The 19,689-nt window shown below is 48.5% G+C and overlaps 1 protein-coding gene and 1 long non-coding RNA gene across 2 annotated transcripts in view; one reads left to right on the plus strand and one right to left on the minus strand.

The window, feature by feature from the left end:
- The window catches only part of LOC137417282 (aryl hydrocarbon receptor-like), a 73,206-nt gene extending 64,572 nt beyond the window's left edge, over positions 1-8,634 (minus strand). Inside the window, exons 1-2 of the mRNA XM_078774080.1 lie at positions 7,596-8,634; positions 6,248-6,432 (exon numbers count right to left, since the gene is read on the minus strand). Coding sequence (XP_078630206.1) covers positions 6,248-6,432; positions 7,596-7,651 — 241 coding nt within the window. The 5' untranslated portion in view covers positions 7,652-8,634. The remainder of the gene's footprint in view (positions 1-6,247; positions 6,433-7,595) is intronic.
- Positions 8,635-10,241: 1,607 nt separating this feature from the next.
- On the plus strand, positions 10,242-10,533 carry LOC144891314 (uncharacterized). Its single transcript, XR_013622835.1, has 2 exons — positions 10,242-10,371; positions 10,488-10,533. It is a non-coding gene; the product is annotated as an uncharacterized LOC144891314 (long non-coding RNA).
- Positions 10,534-19,689: the final 9,156 nt, after the last annotated feature.

Consider the following 19,689-nt stretch of genomic DNA (forward strand, 5'->3'; position numbering starts at 1 on the left):
GAAATTATTTATTATAAACCCATTATTTGTGCATTTCATTTCTTGTCTTGTTTCGTTGCTTTGTTCTGTGGGTTCTGTGGGTTCTGCAGACTAATCCTGTGTGTTCCTGATTAGATAAGGCTTCGGGCCTTTCCCGCGTGGGCCAAAGACAATCCCGCCAAGTTTCGAAATACGCCTCGGAGTTAACAACGTTCGGTCATTCGTCACCAAGGGGTCTTAACCCCGGGGGAACGACAATATCATTAAGAAATCATTCCACTTATTGGGATGGGTGAAAGAATAGTATATTACAATTTGGATATGCTTACACATTGTAAGCAATAGGTATGTAGGTACATAATAAATAGAAGCTTTATGGTTATAGGCAAGCATCACTGACCTCCTGCTAGATATCGTTTTTTATATTATTATTTTTATGGACACGTTTACGGTTTTTGCATAAATGTTACTATTACAGAAATTACTATTTTCAAATGTTACATATGGATTGAGGTTTTTATTTCACAGTTTACAATCGTACTATAATTCACCAAATGTCCGTCCGTCTGTCTGTCTGTCCGTCCGTTCCCAGGTACCGCAAAAACGGCTGAACCGATCGCAACAATATTATGGGTGGGTAATCCTGGGATCCCCTGGAGTAAAATAGGGTATATTGTTTTCCAATTTCAGCTTTGGCCTCCAGCATTTTCAGGTTTGGACTCCCGCATAACGTTGTTTTCCTGTGTGCCGCACAAACGGCTGCACCGATCGCTGCACAGCTGCACCGATCTGACTCGGTGACCTCGGACAAAGACCTTTTATAAGGACATGGGTTGAATCCCTGCTTGAGAGAATGCCAACCCCATCCCCGCCATCACGGCCGTCTCTCCAACTCGCAATCCCATGAGATATGCGGAAAGGATGACCCAAAACCAATTATCTTCTTTTTGATTCGTATATAAACATCATTAAAAGTAAATAATGACCTCGGCCAAAGTTCAAACGACGTGGGTTTAATCTCTACATGAGAGAATTCCACATAGCTATTTGGGTGGTGTATACGCTAACAGATCGCTGTCTCCATCGATCTTGCCAAGGCCGAATCACCTATCAGCTCAAACGCCTTTTAACTGTTGACTTGGTAGTTATTACAATGAAGGAAACATTAACAATGTTGTTAAAAGTTTATTTTGTGATTAATTTGTGATTGGAGCTATATTGTTTGGAATGAAAAAAAGAGATATTGAGTTCAAGTGAATGACGACATGCCATGATGGTTTCTACTTTCTGAACGTGAACTTCGCGGATCGCCATATGCAGATTCACCACGGACCCACGATCGATGTTTCTATACGTGAACGTAACCGTTTGTTTGGAACGGGTACGTTTTTCATGGAAGTCCTTCATGAACTTGCTGTCCATGTCTGACGTGCAACTGAAGGTGCTACAGGAATGTGGAATTTATTGGTTTTATGCTTTAGCATTCGCCATATCTGCATTGCCTGTTTGCTTCTGGCCTCCCAACCATGCGTAGCACGGGTATCTCACTAGTTATAGAAATTACAATTTTCAAATGGGAGATATCAATTGAGGTTTTTATTTCACAGGTTATAATTATAGAAATTACAATTACTTTTACGGCGTAGCCCATAGGGCAAAGCTGTCTAGAACAGTGTTTGTCCGTCTGTATGTCCCCTCAAACGTATACCAATCAGAGCTGAGGATCTGGTCACATGACAGTGATGTGAATACGTCTGATGTCATTATGGCGGTACGGCGGCTGACTCTCCACACACTGGCATTTTGATTCCAATTTCGTTCAGGCCGAACATATCGTCAAACCTGTCATATATCACAATCGCCATGCTCTACTTTAACGCTTTTCACTCAGTGTGAAACACAAACAAATTAAGCCCAGGTTTCTTAATACAGTAGTGTATCATTTCAGTAGTATCGTTTTCGTCATAGTAATAATAATAATATAGTAAATATGACCAAAACACTTTAATCCCAATGTCGTGAATACAAAGTTAATGGATTGAAGTGGCGTATGGTTCATGATTCAATGATAAGCGGTGTACGGTACTAACAACCGCGGAAGTAAGGAATTTGCCTAGGTTTTTTGATAGCATGTTATTAACCCAACCATTGTGGGGTATATTGATTACAGTAGATCTTCCTTCAGTTCTGTAAGTAAAACATACCTCACGGATGTCGGATTCCTCCAAATTTCTTTGTTTAATGTTATAAACAGCATTAGCGACTGTTTAAAAAGCTAATCATATGTGTTTGTGGTTTATAATATTTTACAAGCCCGGCTACGCCGCTGTGAGACTTTCGTTCTTCTTTTTACACACGTTTGCAGTTTTTTAACGTAGATTTTCATTTAAGGATGCTTTCCGACGGTTCTGGGATTTTTCTCGGTGTACCAGCTGCGATGTCTGGCGGCACGCCAAATTTCAGCTCTCTACACCACCCGGAAGGTTCCGCATATGAAGATCAGTCAATGAGTCAGTCAGTGGTTAGAAAGAGCTTTACATATTAGATACGGTAAATCAAATCAACAGAGTTGAATTGTAATATGATGATGGTAATTTAGCACAAAACGATATGTCTCCATCACATCGGATACAGTAACACTAATCACGTTTACACTTCGCTGTCCCAACGCTTGCACTCCTTCCCCCCTTTACCGACAGAGGCTCAAACTTGACACAAATAGAGGCAGGTTTTGAACATGAAGCGGATCATGTTGCGATTGTTTAGCGACTTTCATTGACACCGAAACAACTTGAATTGTCTCGAGTTTGAAATGGACCATCATTGTCTGGGTCTACAAGTAACACCGGCAGCTATAGTACCGACCCTCACCTCCCTTCCCCAACCCTGACCCCAAATACCCATGTACACCGTGCTCATGGCATCCTATATAGGGGGTAAATGTGTACACCGTGCTCATTACATCCTATATATAGGGTAAATGTGTACACCATGCTCATTACATCCTATATATAGGGTAAATGTGTACACCATGCTCATTACATCCTATATATAGGGTAAATGTGTACACCGTGCTCATTACATCCTATATAGGGGTAAATGTGTACACCGTGCTCATTACATCCTATACATAGGGTAAATGTGTACACCGTGCTCATTACATCCTATATATAGGGTAAATGTGTACACCATGCTCATTACATCCTATATATAGGGTAAATGTGTACACCGTGCTCATTACATCCTATATATAGGGTAAATGTGTACACCGTGCTCATTACATCCTATATATAGGGTAAATGTGTACACCGTGCTCATTACATCCTATATATAGGGTAAATGTGTACACCATGCTCATTACATCCTATATATAGGGTAAATGTGTACACCGTGCTCATTACATCCTATATATAGGGTAAATGTGTACACCGTGCTCATTACATCCTATATTGGGGTAAATGTGTACACCGTGCTCATTACATCCTATACATAGGGTAAATGTGTACACCGTGCTCATCACATCCTATATTGGGGGTAAATGTATTAAATGTGCTATATACGGAAGCCAAACAGTTCAATCTTGGTTTCATCAGACCACAGAATCTTGTTTCTCACAGTCTGAGAGTCCTTTAGGTGCTTTTTTTGCAAACTCCAAACGGGCTTTCACGTGTCTTTCACTGCGGAGAGGCTTCCGTCTGGCCACTCTGCCATAAAGCCCAGATCGGTGGAGTGTTGTAGTGATGGTTGTCCTTCTGGAGGTTTCTCCCATATCCACACAGGATCGCTGGGGCTCAGCCAGAGTGACCATCGGGTTCTTGGTCACCTCTCTTACCAAGGCCCTTCTCCCCGATTGCTCAGTTTGGCCGGGCGGCCAGCTCTAGGAAGAGTCCTGGTTGTTTCAACCTTCTTCCATTTAAGAATTATGGAGGCCACTATGCTCTTGGGAACCTTCAATGCAGCAGAGATTTTTTTGTAGGCTTCCCCAGATCTGTGCCTCGACACAATCCTGTCTCTGAGCTCTGCAGGCAGTTCCTTCGACCTCATGGCTTGGTTTTTGCTCTGATATGCATTGTCAGCTGTGAGACCTTATATAGACAGGTGTGTGCCTGTCCAAATCATGTCCAATCAATTGAATTTACCACAGGTGGACTCCAATCAAGGTGTAGAAACATCTGAAAGATGATCAAGATAAATGGGAGGCACCTGAGCTTAATTTAAAGTGTCATAGCAAAGGGGATGAATACTTATGTAAATGTGATATTTCAGTTTTTTCTTTTTAATAAATTTGCAAAACTTTCTAAAATCCTGTTTTCTCTTTGTCATTGTGGGGTATTGAGTGTAGATTGATGAGGGAAAAAATGAATTTAAACGATTTCAGCATCAGGCTGAAACATAACAAAATGTGAAAAAAAGTGAAGGGGTCTGAATACTTTCTGAATGCACTGTATATATTTTACATCGTCCCTGGTACTGCATACAAAACGGGTCAAAGGTGATATACTCTTTGTGATTAAAAAAGATAAATATTTATCGAGATCATTGCAAGTTCAAGGATACCAATCCCTGTGTAAATTTAAGAGCAAGTATTGGTCATTATTTTACATACAAGTATTGGTCATTATTTTACATAAAAGTATCAGTCTTTTGTTTTACATGCAAGTATTGGTCATTATTTTATAAACGAGTATCGGTCATTATTTTCCATACAAGTATCGGTCATTATTTTCCATACAAGTATCGGTCATTATTTTCCATACAAGTATCGGTCATTATTTTCCATACAAGTATCGGTCATTATTTTACATACAAGTATCGGTCATTATTTTACATACAAGTATCGGTCATTATTTTACATACAAGTATCGGTCATTATTTTACATACAAGTATCGGTCATTATTTTCCATACAAGTATCGGTCATTGTTTTCCATACAAGTATCGGTCATTATTTTACATACAAGTATCGGTCATTATTTTACATACAAGTATCGATCATTATTTTACATACAAGTATCGGTCATTATTTTACATACAAGTATCGGTCATTATTTTACATACAAGTATTTGTCATTATTTTACATACAAGTATCGGTCATTATTTTCCATACAAGTATCGGTCATTATTTTCCATACAAGTATCGGTCATTGTTTTCCATACAAGTATCGGTCATTATTTTACATACAAGTATCGGTCATTATTTTACATACAAGTATCGGTCATTATTTTACATACAAGTATCGATCATTATTTTACATACAAGTATCGGTCATTATTTTACATACAAGTATCGGTCATTATTTTACATACAAGTATCGGTCATTATTTTACATACAAGTATCGGTCATTATTTTACATACAAGTATCGGTCATTATTTTACATACAAATATCGGTCATTATTTTACATACAAGTATCGGTCATTATTTTACATACAAGTATCGGTCATTATTTTACATACAAGTATCGGTCATTATTTTACATACAAGTATCGGTCATTATTTTACATACAAATATCGGTCATTATTTTACATACAAGTATCGGTCATTATTTTACATACAAGTATTGGTCATTATTTTACATGCAAGTGTCGGTCATTATTTTACATACAAGTATTGGTCATTATTTTACATACAAGTATTGGTCATTATTTTACATACAAGTATCGGTCATTATTTTACATGCAAGTGTCGGTCATTATTTTACATACAAGTATTGGTCATTATTTTACATACAAGTATTGGTTATTATTTTACATGCAAGTGTCGGTCATTATTTTACATGCAAGTATCGGTCATTATTTTACATGCAAGTGTCGGTCATTATTTTACATACAAGTATTGGTTATTATTTTACATACAAATATCGGTCATTATTTTACATGCAAGTATCGGTCATTATTTTACATGCAAGTGTCGGTCATTATTTTACATGCAAGTATCGGTCATTATTTTACATGCAAGTGTCGGTCATTATTTTACATACAAGTATTGGTTATTATTTTACATACAAATATCGGTCATTATTTTACATACAAGTGTCGGTCCTTTCTTGTATATCCAAATATCGGTCCTCAACAGGACCTTGTATATACAAGGTCCTGTTGTACATACAACTATGCAAGTATCGGTCCCTCACTCATTGTAGGCTTATGTGCTCTTAGCAGATCTATACTGTTTTACATACAAGTAAAACGTTTTACATATACCCCCATGATGGGGCTTTGGCCAATGCTCATTGTCTGTGCTGGGTTATGGTATTACAATCGCACCCTGGAACGCGGCGCGGGAGCGCAGGAAGGCGAGGGCGAGCCTCAGCACGGACAGCTTGTCCAGCCGTGCCCGGACGTGTGGGGGAAGAGGAAGGAGCCGTGCAAGCCTCTCCATCTCAGTGTTGAACCGCAGACGATGTCGGCGAGAGGGGTTCACAGCTGGGGCTCCGGGCTGCCGGAACGGCCTGTATCACATGAGGTTAGACAAGGAATACGAGTCAAGGTCTGGTGTGTACGGCGCACATATCACAAACACAGCACTGCTCAAACTACAAGGCTCAACATACACTGTAGGGGCTGGACAATGGAAGTCTATGAGGGATTGCAAATGCTGGACAATGGAAACCTATGAGGGACTGCAAATGCTGGAGAATGGAAACCTATGAGGGACTGCAAATGCTGGACAATGGAAGTCTATGAGGGATTGCAAATGCTGGACAATGGAAACCTATGAGGGACTGCAAATGCTGGACAATGGAAGCCTTTGAGAACTGCAAATGCTGGACAATGGAGGCCTTTGAGGGACTGCAAATTCTGGACAATGGAAGCCTTTGAGGGACTGCAAATGCTGGACAATGGAAACCTATGAGGGACTGCAAATGCTGGACAATGGAAGCCTTTGAGGGACTGCAAATGCTGGACAATGGAAGCCTTTGAGGGACTGCAAATTCTGGACAATGGAAGCCTTTGAGGGACTGCAAATGCTGGACAATGGAAGCCTTTGAGAACTGCAAATGCTGGACAATGGAGGCCTTTGAGGGACTGCAAATTCTGGACAATGGAAGCCTTTGAGGGACTGCAAATGCTGGACAATGGAAACCTATGAGGGACTGCAAATGCTGGACAATGGAAGCCTTTGAGGGACTGCAAATGCTGGACAATGGAAGCCTTTGAGGGACTGCAAATTCTGGACAATGGAAGCCTTTGAGGGACTGCAAATGCTGGACAATGGAAGCCTTTGAGGGACTGCAAAGGCTGGACAATGGAAACCTATGAGGGACTGCAAAGGCTGGACAATGGAAACCTATGAGGGACTGCAAAGGCTGGACAATGGAAACCTATGAGGGACTGCAAAGGCTGGACAATGGAAACCTTTGAGGGGCTGCAAAGGCTGGACAACCAGGAGTGTGATGCAATGGGTCACAAAGGTCTAAAAAAGGTCTTATCGGAGATCGATCCAAAAATCGACTGCATGTAATCAGACCTGTCACTACAGCCAAGCGGGAAATTATTTCTTTCGGATAAATATTATTAATGATGATGATGATAGTAATAGTAGTAATAAAATTGGAATCGGAAGTTAAAATATTCCATGTTGCCAAGAGGACAAAGTCCAAAGTACTCATACCTCCTCAGAATTGGTCGTCGGCGTTTCCTGCAGGCGAACACGCTCGAGCTCAGCATGGTAAAACGGTGAACAGGTACACACTGGTGTGTGCCAGCTCGAGGACAAAACGGTGTGGCTTGGCAGGTTGATTGGATGTCACATGCACCCCTACGCTGTCACTTCCTCGGAGGCAGGTGCGTATATGCATGTATGTATCATTGCCTCCCACTGAACCAATTTCAAGGTGGGTTACACCTGCTCACACACAATCCCCTACCTGCTCATCTGCCCGCTCACGCCCTGCCTTCTAATTCAGACTGGGAATACTGGACAAGAAATAGACCTATGCCGGACGGCTGAGGACATTATAAACAGGTGTTGCGGTACCTGCAGTGCATGCGCTGTTGGATGGAAGGGAACAATAAACCTGTAAAAAAAGAAAATCAATAGTTAATGCCGTAATCGAACCTCATCATCGACGTATTGATTTTTACCCTGCGCTCGCGAAGCGAAAAGCGGGGTTAGGCATTCGGGTGCGTGAGGAGTGTCTGCATTAAAAAAATTCATTTCTCGGCAACCGTTGGTCCGATTGACACGAAATGTTGCCATAGGAGCACCTCTGCCTGTAGGACCTTTTTATTTTTGATTATGACGTCATAGGTCACGTGGTACAGACGCCATCTTGGAAAAAAGCTAAACCTCGATATCTCCCGAACCGCTCAATGGAAAAAGTTGAAACGAGGGTCATTGTCAAGTACTCCCCATGGGGAATAAGATATGCTGATGATGATGTCATCAGTGCCTTTATTATGACGTCAAAATTCGACAAGTACAACGCTTGATGTGATCAGTGATTACATTTTTTTTTTCCTCTGCAACTGTTAGTCCGATGGACACAACATTTTCACCACAGGAACGCATCCTCTTGTAGAATTTTAAAAATAATTATGACGTCATAGTTCACGTGGTACAGGCGCCATCTTGGGAAAATCGAAAAACGTTGCACCTCTATATCTCCGAAACCGCTCCATGGAATAAAATTGAAACATGGCTTTGTCAAGTAATCCTCATGGGGAATAAGATATGTTAATGATGACGTCATAAGTACCTTAATTATGACGTCATAATTCGACAAGTACAACACTTGATTCGATCATTATGAATTTTTTCTCTGTAATTCTTGATCTGATTGACATTAAATTTTCACCACAGGAGCGCCTCTTCCTGTATAATATTTTAATAATTATGACATAATAGATCACGTGGTAAAGGCGCCATATTGGAAAAACTTCACACCTCTATATCTCTGAAATCACTCCATGGAAAAATTGAAACATGGCTCATTGTCAAGTACTCCCCATGGGGAATAAGATATGCTGATGATGATGTCATTGGTGCCTTCGTTATCACGTCATAACTCGACAAGCATAACGCTTCATCCGATCAGTATGAATTCTTTTTCTCTGCAACTGTTGGTCTGATGGACACGAAATTTTCATCGGAGGAGCGCCTCCTCCTGTATAATTTTTTAAAATGATAATTATGACGTCATGGGTCACGTGGTACAGGCGCCATCTTGGAAAAATCGAAAAACGTTGCACCTCCATAATCTCCAAAACCGCTCCATGGAAAAAATTGAAACGTGGCTCATTGTAAAGCACTCTGCATGGGGAAGAGGTGACGTCATTAGTGCCATAATTATGACGTCATAATTCGACAGGGACAATGCATAGTCTGATCAGTTTGAAATTTCTTGAGCATGATCTATGCAACAATTATATTAGAGGATATAAACTTATGATGGCATCGCTAACGTGGTTTGGCAGCCATATTGGATCAAAGAAAAAAACCCCATTTCCATTGTCAAAGAAAAATATATATATATATATATATAAAAAGAAGATATGAAGTTTGTGGTCAAGTTTCATCAAAATCGTGTGTTTGGTTCAGCCGATAATGACTGCATGTTCACCGACTCACTGACTGACTGACTGACTTACCTACGGACACTGCTCGATTGCATAAGCTCACTGGACTAAAGTCCAGGTGAGCCAAAAATTATACTGCTTCCACACCTTCTTACCATGTGTGACCACAATTACCAAGTTTGGTGAATTTCTGCACAACCGTTTAGGAGGAGATGGCGTGACGGACGGACGGACGGACGGACGGAGCCGATTATAATAGCCCCCCTGTTTTTTTTCAAAAGGTGTGGAGATAACAACACACACCTTTACCTCCAAGCTACTTCATACGGTGGTTTGATGAACATGTTTTCCAGTCAAACTGGAAAGCATGAACATTGGTTTTAAAAGTTTTGGATTTGCAGTCATAAAAAACCCCTACAGATCCCTGAATACCACCTTTTGGTTAGTGAGATCCAGATCTTTGCATTTTGTAATTCACTGGTGAGATGTTTCCATTTCGCTTTGCTTCTGCAATCTTTTCCCAACCTCCTTCCTTTCTCTACGCACTTTTCAACCACAATCGTTTGTTGCCTCCATTTTATTCTTTATACTCTATCCTTCCCCATTATTCATTTCCTTTTAGGGGTCGTGGACGGCGAGAGAACGAGGCCATTTGGTTGAGTTCAAAGCATGTTTATTCGTACAGAACCCGGCACACTCTGTAAAGCCCGTTTATCGGGCAGCAATATATGTAGTGAAATTATGTTTGCTCGGAATCCAAGGTGAACCCAGGGTGCTCGCTACGGAAGGGGCCGTCTATAAGAGCGGGACAACCGGGGCGTGCGGTCACTTCAGCGGGACTCACTGTGACATTATCCAGTAGTTGAATGGTATGTACGCCCCTCCCCAAATGCCGCGCTGCGCTAACCATGGTTAAATGGACACTATCTTTGCTGCTCATGAATGCTCTGATTTGATACCTGTATGTATGTATGTATTTTCACAGGATGTATTACCGATCTAAAATGATATTAAACCTACCCAGAGGTCAAGTCGTGTCTGAGCTTGATTTCCACGACACTTAATATCATTTTATTTCGCCGAATGGCTGCCCACCGGATGATCGTGGTGCTGCTTCTCGGAGCCGACCCACACGCTGAAGGATCTGCTACGGCGTTTGCTCATTGGCGTTTACACCGCAACCGCTCAGCCGAGCTGAAGCGCCTCTACGTAACGACACGGAGCGCTGTGCACGGCCGGCGTCAACTCTCGCAGCGGAGACAGCCAACCGACTGCATCGATCGATCGCTTCGCGCAGGGGCCATGTCGTAAATTACTTAATCGTAATCCCTCTCCTGTCATCGCTCCTGCACTGCTCGCCTCGGAGAGGAATGCCCAGCGGAGGACCCGTCGAGCTAGCTCCAGCAACGGAGCTCCGACTACTCTCGCTGCCGGCCTGCCTCGAAAGAAGGGACGTCGCAAGCCTTTTTGCGGGACCGCGTCGTCAAAACGCGACCTGCTCTCATGAGACCCGAACGCCAGAGCAGGCGTGGCGGACTCCGGCTCGATGCCTGGAGCACGACGCTACTGGGCACCGTCCTGCGGCTGATACCCCGTCGGAACGACGGACCCGCTTGGAGCCGCCAGCCGACCCGTCCGATCACTGCTCGGAAGCGCTAACGGCTCCGTCCGAGGGATTCATCCTAGATATGCGTGCCTCGGCCCGAGTTGAGATTCCCACGTGAGTGATCACGTCTCCCATGTCGGCCATGCCTCCACACGACCGGCTCTCTCTGACCACTCGCTACTCGGTGGCCCATCTCCTATGCGCTGATCGCGCACTGCTCGTCGGAATCACGCCGTCACGACCGGCTCACTCCGACCACTCGCTACTCGGTGGCCCATCTCCTCTGCGCTGATCGCGCACTGCTCGTCGGAATCACGCCATGTCTCTCTCACGACCGGCTCCACTCCGACCACTCGCTACTCTGTGGCCCAACGCCGGCGATTCCTATCGCTGATCGACGGAACCCCTCTTACGCGCGAGTCACGCGCCGCACCGTCGCTGGATGGAGTCACTACAATGCACGACGCGCCAGTTGCGCGCGCCGCTTCTTCGCTGGATGAACCCCTTTGCTTGCGGTTCCTCTCGCGGGCCCCACCGGCGATTCTGATCGCGGCCGGCAATCCCACCTGCATGTGGCTACGTCCCGAGGCCGGCGAACACCGCTGCCCGGAATCGCCTCAATGGAGGCTCGCTTGACACCATGCGAGGACTCGTCGCAGCACGGATGAATTTCTAAGGGCGTCGAGCGGGACCTTCATAGCCTTTCACGGCACTCGGGTTCTGCTTATGATGCTTATGCATCTGTTATGCTTCTGTTATGATGGAAGAACTACCATGTGTAGTTCTTCGTTCGTTCTTCTTCGTTCATCTTCGTCCTTTGTTTACTCGATTTGGTGTTCCCGCTCTCAAACGGCGTTTTCGTTTAACACCTGCGACCGTGTAAACATGCTGTGCATGGAATGTATGTGAATGTATGTTTCGTTTAACACCTGCGACCGTGTAAACATGCTGTGCATGGAATGTATGTGGACCGAATGCTATCATTCTTTTTCACACACCCCGCGTCCCGCGTTTCACCCTATTAATTTAATTTGATAAGCATGCTCAATGCACCTCCAATGAGATGCTACTTCAGGGCGTTATATGTTTTCGCTCCTTAGTCGTGCAGTCTATCGCTTCCCAGCATGCACGCCATCTCGACTCGGCGTGCTCGCCCCTCGACTCGGCGGGCTCACCCGCACTGGAGCAACAGGCCGAGCTCGCCTTTCGGTTTCCCTCGTACGCGGTGCGCCCTAGACATTACTTTCGCCCGTCGGCCGGGTTCGTATCATTGACAATGAAACCCGTCGGCAGGTTCGTATCTGTATACCGATCTCGAGCTCGCTCGAATGCTGCTGCCCAATGGCCGCGAGACTTTAGATTTCGGATTTGATGACGTCATCGACTATATCACGCGTTTGCTTTACAGCGTCGTACTTGCGTGCGTACATTAGCGTCGTACATTAACGTACTTGCGTGCATCCCGCGATCTCATCGGGGATTCGTTTACATTACCCTGTACCTTGGTAAACTACGTACCATTTGTCCTTTACGTAAACGACGTAGACAACGTAACGCGGCGCTACCTCAGGGTCGCGCGCCAGCGCCATTTAGGGAGTACACGGTGACCTCGTGAAATGGTGACATACATTGAGCGTCGCGCCAGACTCCCTTGCCACCTGCGCGCGCATGTAACGGGGGCACCGTACTGCCTGCTCGCCCTTGACGCTGGGCTCGCTGTTTATCGGCCAGAGCTCTTGGCTCGTACATTTCGAGACTGCGAGACGCCTCGTCTGATTCCTTTTTCCCTCAACCTGACCCAGACTGTGAAGGTCGTCTGTCTTCGGTATGCCGCGCGCTGCTGCATCCTCGGGGGGTGGGGTCGGGTGCCTTACGGGTGCCTTACCAGATGTTTCGGCTACCTCGATAATCTTACGGTTTGTGGATATGTCCATATGACCATGATTCCTAATCTGCAGCGCTTCCTTGGGGTCGCGCTGGTATCACTCATGTGCTCGAGGTTACGTGCGAATACTCCCTACGCACAATGGATAGATCTTCTGGGGTACACCGTGACCCATGGAGCGTCTGCGTCTGCGACCTTTTCTCGACATGGCCCCTCCCTGTGATTGGGCCACCTCGCCCCTTTGTGGGGGCCCGGGTGGGTATTGTTGCTCGCCCGGGTGTCGTCCGGTCTACCGACTCCCACCTCGCCCTTGTGGATGGCGTCCATGGATGCTTTTGTGTCTTTGTGTCTTTGTGCGTGACCTTGTGTCCATGGATGGTCGATCCGAGCCATTCCATGAAGGTGTTGCATGGATGGTTTGGTCGGCCATCCGTGGATGGACAGTCCATCTGGGGAGATGGCTGTCTTTGGGTCTCTGTGCCACTGCGTCCGTGGATGGTCGATCCATCCGCGGTCCGGCTGGATCCGTGCTGGATCCGTGCCATGCAATGATGGCGTTGAATGGATGGATCGGTTGGACATCCGGGGATGGCCAATCCATCCGGGACATCTGACATGACAATCATCTCGACATCTAGACCATCCACCCGGGACAACGCTGGGACAAACATGGTTTGTCCAGCCGAGGCTCTCTCGGTCTGCCGATCTTATCCGATCCTCCGCGCGCGCTATGCCGCTGGACAGGATTGCCATATGCATCCCGGGGGTTCTGCACGCTTCGCTGGCTTCGGTCGTTTTAGCCATGCCGGTCGTCCAGACAGCCTTCAGAGGCTGCTCGTGTCTCGTGCGATCGCTGCCAACGGTAGATTTGCGTGTGAGTTTGCGTTTTGTAATGCGTATGGACTTTTGGGAGCCAGGGCAGGTACAGACTTACTGTAGTGCTTACTGTAATGACTCACTGTAGCGCCCTCCTGTCAAGTACTCTTACTTACTGTTAAGGGGGCTACTGCTTTATACATCTTCCACGTTTACACATCTTCCACTTTGACACACCTTCCTGACATGTTGCCTTGCGACGAATGGACAGTCGCTCTTCGTCAAGGCGCACCTTATGCCATGTGTTGCGTAACGCTAAGGTATACCTTATCCATCTAGCTGCTATGCCGACTACCCCACGGGAAGACTCCTGCTACCCACGGGCTCATCGTCTTCTCCCTGGGATGACCACTGCTTGCTCGGTTCGATATCTTCTTGACTGGGATATCCTCCTCAATCCTGCTATTTCTGGGGATTGATGCTATCCCGGCTTACAGGTTGCAGTAACCCTGCCATCGACATGGATTGACGTGACCATTCGTTTATTGCTGATGCTTGGGCAACCTGCCGAGCGGCAGTATAGTTTTAACGGCGGGGAGAATGTAGTGAAATTATGTTTGCTCGGAATCCAAGGTGAACCCAGGGTGCTCGCTACGGAAGGGGCCGTCTATAAGAGCGGGACAACCGGGGCGTGCGGTCACTTCAGCGGGACTCACTGTGACATTATCCAGTAGTTGAATGGTATGTACGCCCCTCCCCAAATGCCGCGCTGCGCTAACCATGGTTAAATGGACACTATCTTTGCTGCTCATGAATGCTCTGATTTGATACCTGTATGTATGTATGTATTTTCACAGGATGTATTACCGATCTAAAATGATATTAAACCTACCCAGAGGTCAAGTCGTGTCTGAGCTTGATTTCCACGACAATATATATACACATCATGCCGGAGCGTTTGCCCGGGAAAGGCGAGACCGGGCGTGCCCGGGCGTCCTGGGCGAGCCCTGGAAAGGCGAGTCTGGACATGCCCGGGCGTCCTGGGCGAGCCCTGGAACGGCGAGTCTGGGCATGCCCGGGAAAGACGAGAACGGGCGTGCCCGGGCGGCTCGGGCGAGCCTGGGAACGGCGAGTCCGGGCATGCCCGGGAGAGGCGCGTCTGGGCCTGTCTGGGCGGCCTGGACGAGCCCGGCATGGTGATCGCTCCCTGGCCGCGTCCTCGGTAGGTGCAAGGCGATTGTGTATATCCAGCGGTAGCCGCTACACACGCCCCTCCAGAATCGACGTGCACCGGCAGGGTCAATTTAAGGGGGGGTCCTGATGACCCGGCCGAAGCGACCCCTGGAGGGTCGTGGGGGGTGGGGGGGGGTCCGGTGTGGTGGTGGGTGGTCGAGCGGGGGGAACTGTGGACGGGGAGCGGCCTCGCCGCGACGTACTCCGCTGTGCGAAGTGCTGGGGGGACGTAGGACCGGGGTTGAGCCGACCGAAGGGCTGGTCAAGTCCTCGGGGGAGGCTGCCGAGGTTCCTCACGGGCCTCCCGAGGTTGCAGTTCGCGGGTGCAGTGCCGAGAGGCTCGAGCACTGCTCGGCGTCGGTGCACGCGAAAAGCGGTTGAGCCAACCGAGGGGCTGGTCAAGGCCTCGGGGGAGGCTGCCGAGGTTCCTCGCTGGCCTCCCGAGGATGCAGGATCGGAGAAGTAGTTGCGGCTGTCATTGTAGAGTGAAGTTGGGCGAAGGTGACGAACAGCAGTGCGCGCGAAGGTAACGAAGCAGCCGTGCCGCGAACGTCAGAGCGCGCGCAAGAGATGAGCAGCAGTGCCACCCACATCGCGTAACTGCATTCCTTCGGAGGGTCCTCAAGCGGGGTCGCCCCTCCAGTCATAGAGGAGGAGCCGAGCGCGGTGCGCGAACCACAGGGCCGCTCGCCGGTTCCAAAACTCCGGCAGCGCGATCGAAACCGCCATGTTCGTTTGCAGCCCCCGAATCCGTTCGGGGGTAGTCGAGGTCACCAGTTTAAGGGTCGCCAGTTTAGGAGTCGTGCAGCCCCCGAATCCGTTCGGGGGTAGTTGAGGTCACCAGTTTAGGGGTCGTGGACGGCAAGAGAACGAGGCCATTTGGTTGAGTTCAAAGCATGTTTATTCGTACAGAACCCGGCACACTCTGTAAAGCCCGTTTATCGGGCAGCAATATATATACACATCATGCCGGAGGCATTTGCCCGGGAAAGGCGAGTCTGGACATGCCCGGGCGTCCTGGGCGAGAGCGGGCATGCCCGGGTGTCCTGGGCGAGCCCTGGAACGGCGAGTCTGGGCATGCCCGGGAAAGACGAGACCGGGCGTGCCCGGGCGGCTCGGGCGAGCCTGGGAACGGCGAGTCCGGGAATGCCCGGGAGAGGCGCGTCTGGGCCTGTCCGGGCGGCCTGGACGAGCCCGGCATGGTGATCGCTCCCTGGCCGCATCCTCGGTAGGTGCAAGGCGATTGTGTATACCCAGCGGTAACCGCTACATCCTCACCCTTGTTTTACTCTTACTGGTAATACCTACTCACTCCGGGAGCGAAATATGGTGTTGTGGGGGTTACCCCATTGGGACATAATCCACAGGCACGGGACCAGTGGGGCTATTGATTGTATGGGCGTGGCATGCGCTCGGTTGTTGGAGCCACGCCCCCTTAAGAGTGATTTGTGTTATAAAAGCTGCGTGAGTTCCGGTATGAGTTTAGTTCTGTTGGAATAAAGGAGCTTTGATCAAGCCACGAAGTGTCTCGCCCTCTCGTCACCCGCATCTCCTACATTGGTGACCCCGTCTTGCTCTCGAACGTTTTCAGAGCTTCAAACGAACATGGCGACAAGCGCAGTTTCAATTAAACTGCCGGAGTTTTGGGAACGACAAGCTGCCGTTTGGTTCGCACAAGCTGAGGCCCAATTCGCCATTTGGAGCATTTCTGCGGATGACATGAAGTATTATTATGTCGTGTCTGTGCTCAGCGGCTTCACTACGACCAGAGTGGTGAGAGTGGTGAGCCTTCTCCAGGATCCTCTGAAGGGCCGCAGTACAAGACGCTAAAGGCGCTGCTGCTCGTAACCTTCGAGCTCACTGAGGCCAAGCGCGCCCGCGAACTACTTTTTCTACCCGGGCTGGGCGACTCCAAGCCGTCGGAGCTTATGGACCACATGTTGTCTCTCCTTGGCAGCCACCGACCATGTTTCCTCTTCAAAACACTGTTCCTGCAACAGCTGCCAGGTCAGGTACAGACAGCCCTGGCCAACTCGTCTGTTAAGGATTTCCGCTCCCTGGCCAGGGAAGCAGACAAGTATTTCTCCGCCAGTCAGCAATGTAGTGCGGCTGCATGGGACCCCGGCCCCGTCGAGCCTACGCCGCTGGCGGACACTGTCGCAGCCGCCATTACGGCCCAGCGGTGGAAGGCCCCAGGCTTGTGCTTTTACCACGCAAGGTTTGGGCCCAAGGCCAAGGCATGCCGGCCACCCTGCAGCTTCAGCGAGTCGGGAAATGGGATGGCCGGCGCTCGTTAACTGCCATGAGCGTCGGCCGTTCGGGCAGTTTATTGTTCATTTCGGACACCGACTCCGGACGTCGTTTCCTCTATGACACAGGGGCCCAGGTGAGCATTCTACCTGCGCCGGCATCGGACCGGGAGGCCGGGAGTCACTGCCCCGCCCTGGAAGCCACCAACAGCAGTGCTATTCAGACTTTTGGCAAACGGACCGTGGCACTGTGCTTTGGCGGGCAGCGGTTTACATGGGATTTTGTCACGGCGAGGGTGTCCACCCCCTTGCTGGGCGCTGATTTCCTCTGCACCAACGGCCTATTGGTGGATGTTAAAAATCGGCGGCTCATTAATGCGGAGACATTCAGTTCTCCTACATGCTCACTGAGCGGGTCCGCCTCGACGAGGCTTGCATGCACGCTCTCGACCACTGATGAGTTCACCCGCCTCCTCACCGAGTTCCCGACCCTTACACGGCCCACCTTTTCGGCCATTGCCGTCAAGCACGGGGTGGAGCATCACGTTCCGACCACCAGCCCGCCTGTCTACGCCCGGGCTCGATGCCTCGACCCGGGGAAACTCGTTATCGCAAAGGCGGAATTCGACACGTTGGAGCGTCTTGGCATCGTGCGACGGTCCGACCGCCCGTGGGCCTCGCCTCTCCACATTGCACTGAAGCCGGGTGGCGGTTGGCGCCCGTGCGGGGATTATCACCGCCTTAACGACGCCACTACCCCTGACCGCTACCCAATCCCGCACATCCAGCATTTTTCTGCCCGCTTGGCCGGTAAAGTTTTTTTTTTCTAAAGTGGACCTCATTCGTGGTTACCACCAGGTCCCCGTCCGGCCGCAGGACATTCCTAAGACCGCGGTCATTACACCGTTCGGGCTTTTCGAATTCCTCCGTATGCCTTTTGGGCTCAAGAATGCGGCCCAGGCTTTCCAGCGCCTGATGGACAGCGTGTTGCGGGATTCTATGAATCGTGGTTCTGCTGAACCCAATTGAGTTCAACGACGCCTCAGTTGTGGACATGCTTACATAGTGGACATGTGGACATGCTTACATACATAGTGGACATACATAGTAAACATAGTGGACATGCTTACAGCATGGTGCTGTGGAATTATAAATATATATATTTTCTTATCCATGTAAGGACAGAATGTGTTTTTCCTGTGTAACGCTTGTGGAAATGGAACCTGGATGGGGAGGCACCATCTGTGAAATGGTTTTTGTCACGGAGTGCATTCCTACTCGGGCGAGGTCATGGGAGAGTGACCTCTCCAGGAAGGATAATGGGGTGGTCTGTGGTTCGCAACGATAAGCAACTGTTGCGGGGCCTTTGGGGCTTTTAAGACAGGAAACAGATGCCTCGGGGCGCCTCGATGTCTGGGGGCTATGGGCCTTGTGTTGAACTCTGCATTCCAATGCCCTGAGATGAAAGAAGCTTTTTGCTATTTAACCAGGATGCTCTGAGAAACTGGGAGATTGAGAGAACTGGACTGATCGTCGGAAGAAGCAAGAGAGAGAGAGAGAGCAGAACGTCGCGTCATGTTTATTTGTAAAGTATAACTATATTTTCGTGTAACTATTCGTTGCAAGAGTTTAATAAATCTATATTTAAACTGAGTGAGTTTTCCATGAGTCTCATTGAGTTTTGGAGTGAGATGTGTCCAAGAAGAGGTCACAAGCAAAGTTCTTTGACAGTGCACATGCTTCACCTCCGAGCGCTCTTTGAACGCCTCAGTCAGCACAGCCTGATCATTAACCCGGCCACGTGCTTGTTTGGGGTGGCCTCAAATGACTTTCTCGGCCACTGAATCACGAGGGAGGGGGCCGTCCCACTGCCGTCTAAAGTGGAGGCTGTGAAGGGTTTTCCGCGCCCCCTCACCGTCAAGGCCCTGCAGGAGTTTTTGGGCATGGTGAACTTTTACCATCGTTTCGTGCCCCGTGCGACCCAGCTGATGCGGCCCCTTTATGAGGCCCTCAAGGGCAAGCTTACCAAACGCGCCATCGACTGGACCGAGGAGATGGTCAAGGCTTTCACGGATGCTAAACTGGCCCTCGCCAGCGCAACCATGCTGGCGCATCCGTCGCCCGATGCACCGATTGCTCTTACCACGGACGCTTCGGACTGCGCGGTCGGCGCCGTGCACGAGCAGTGGGTCAATGGGGCGTGGCAGCCGCTTGCTTTTTTTAGCCGGCAGCTCCGCCCTAACGAACGAAAGTACAGTACCTTCGATCGTGAGCTCCTAGGCCTCTACCTAGCTGTCCGACACTTCCATTACCTGTTGGAAGCCCGCCCGTTTACGGCGTTTGTGGACCACAAGCCCCTGGTTTTTGCCATGGCCAAGGTCTCGGAGCCGTGGTCTGC

Source organism: Myxine glutinosa, chromosome 3 (genome assembly GCF_964187855.1).
Source record: "Myxine glutinosa chromosome 3, kmMyxGlut1.1, whole genome shotgun sequence".
NCBI lineage: Eukaryota > Metazoa > Chordata > Myxini > Myxiniformes > Myxinidae > Myxine > Myxine glutinosa.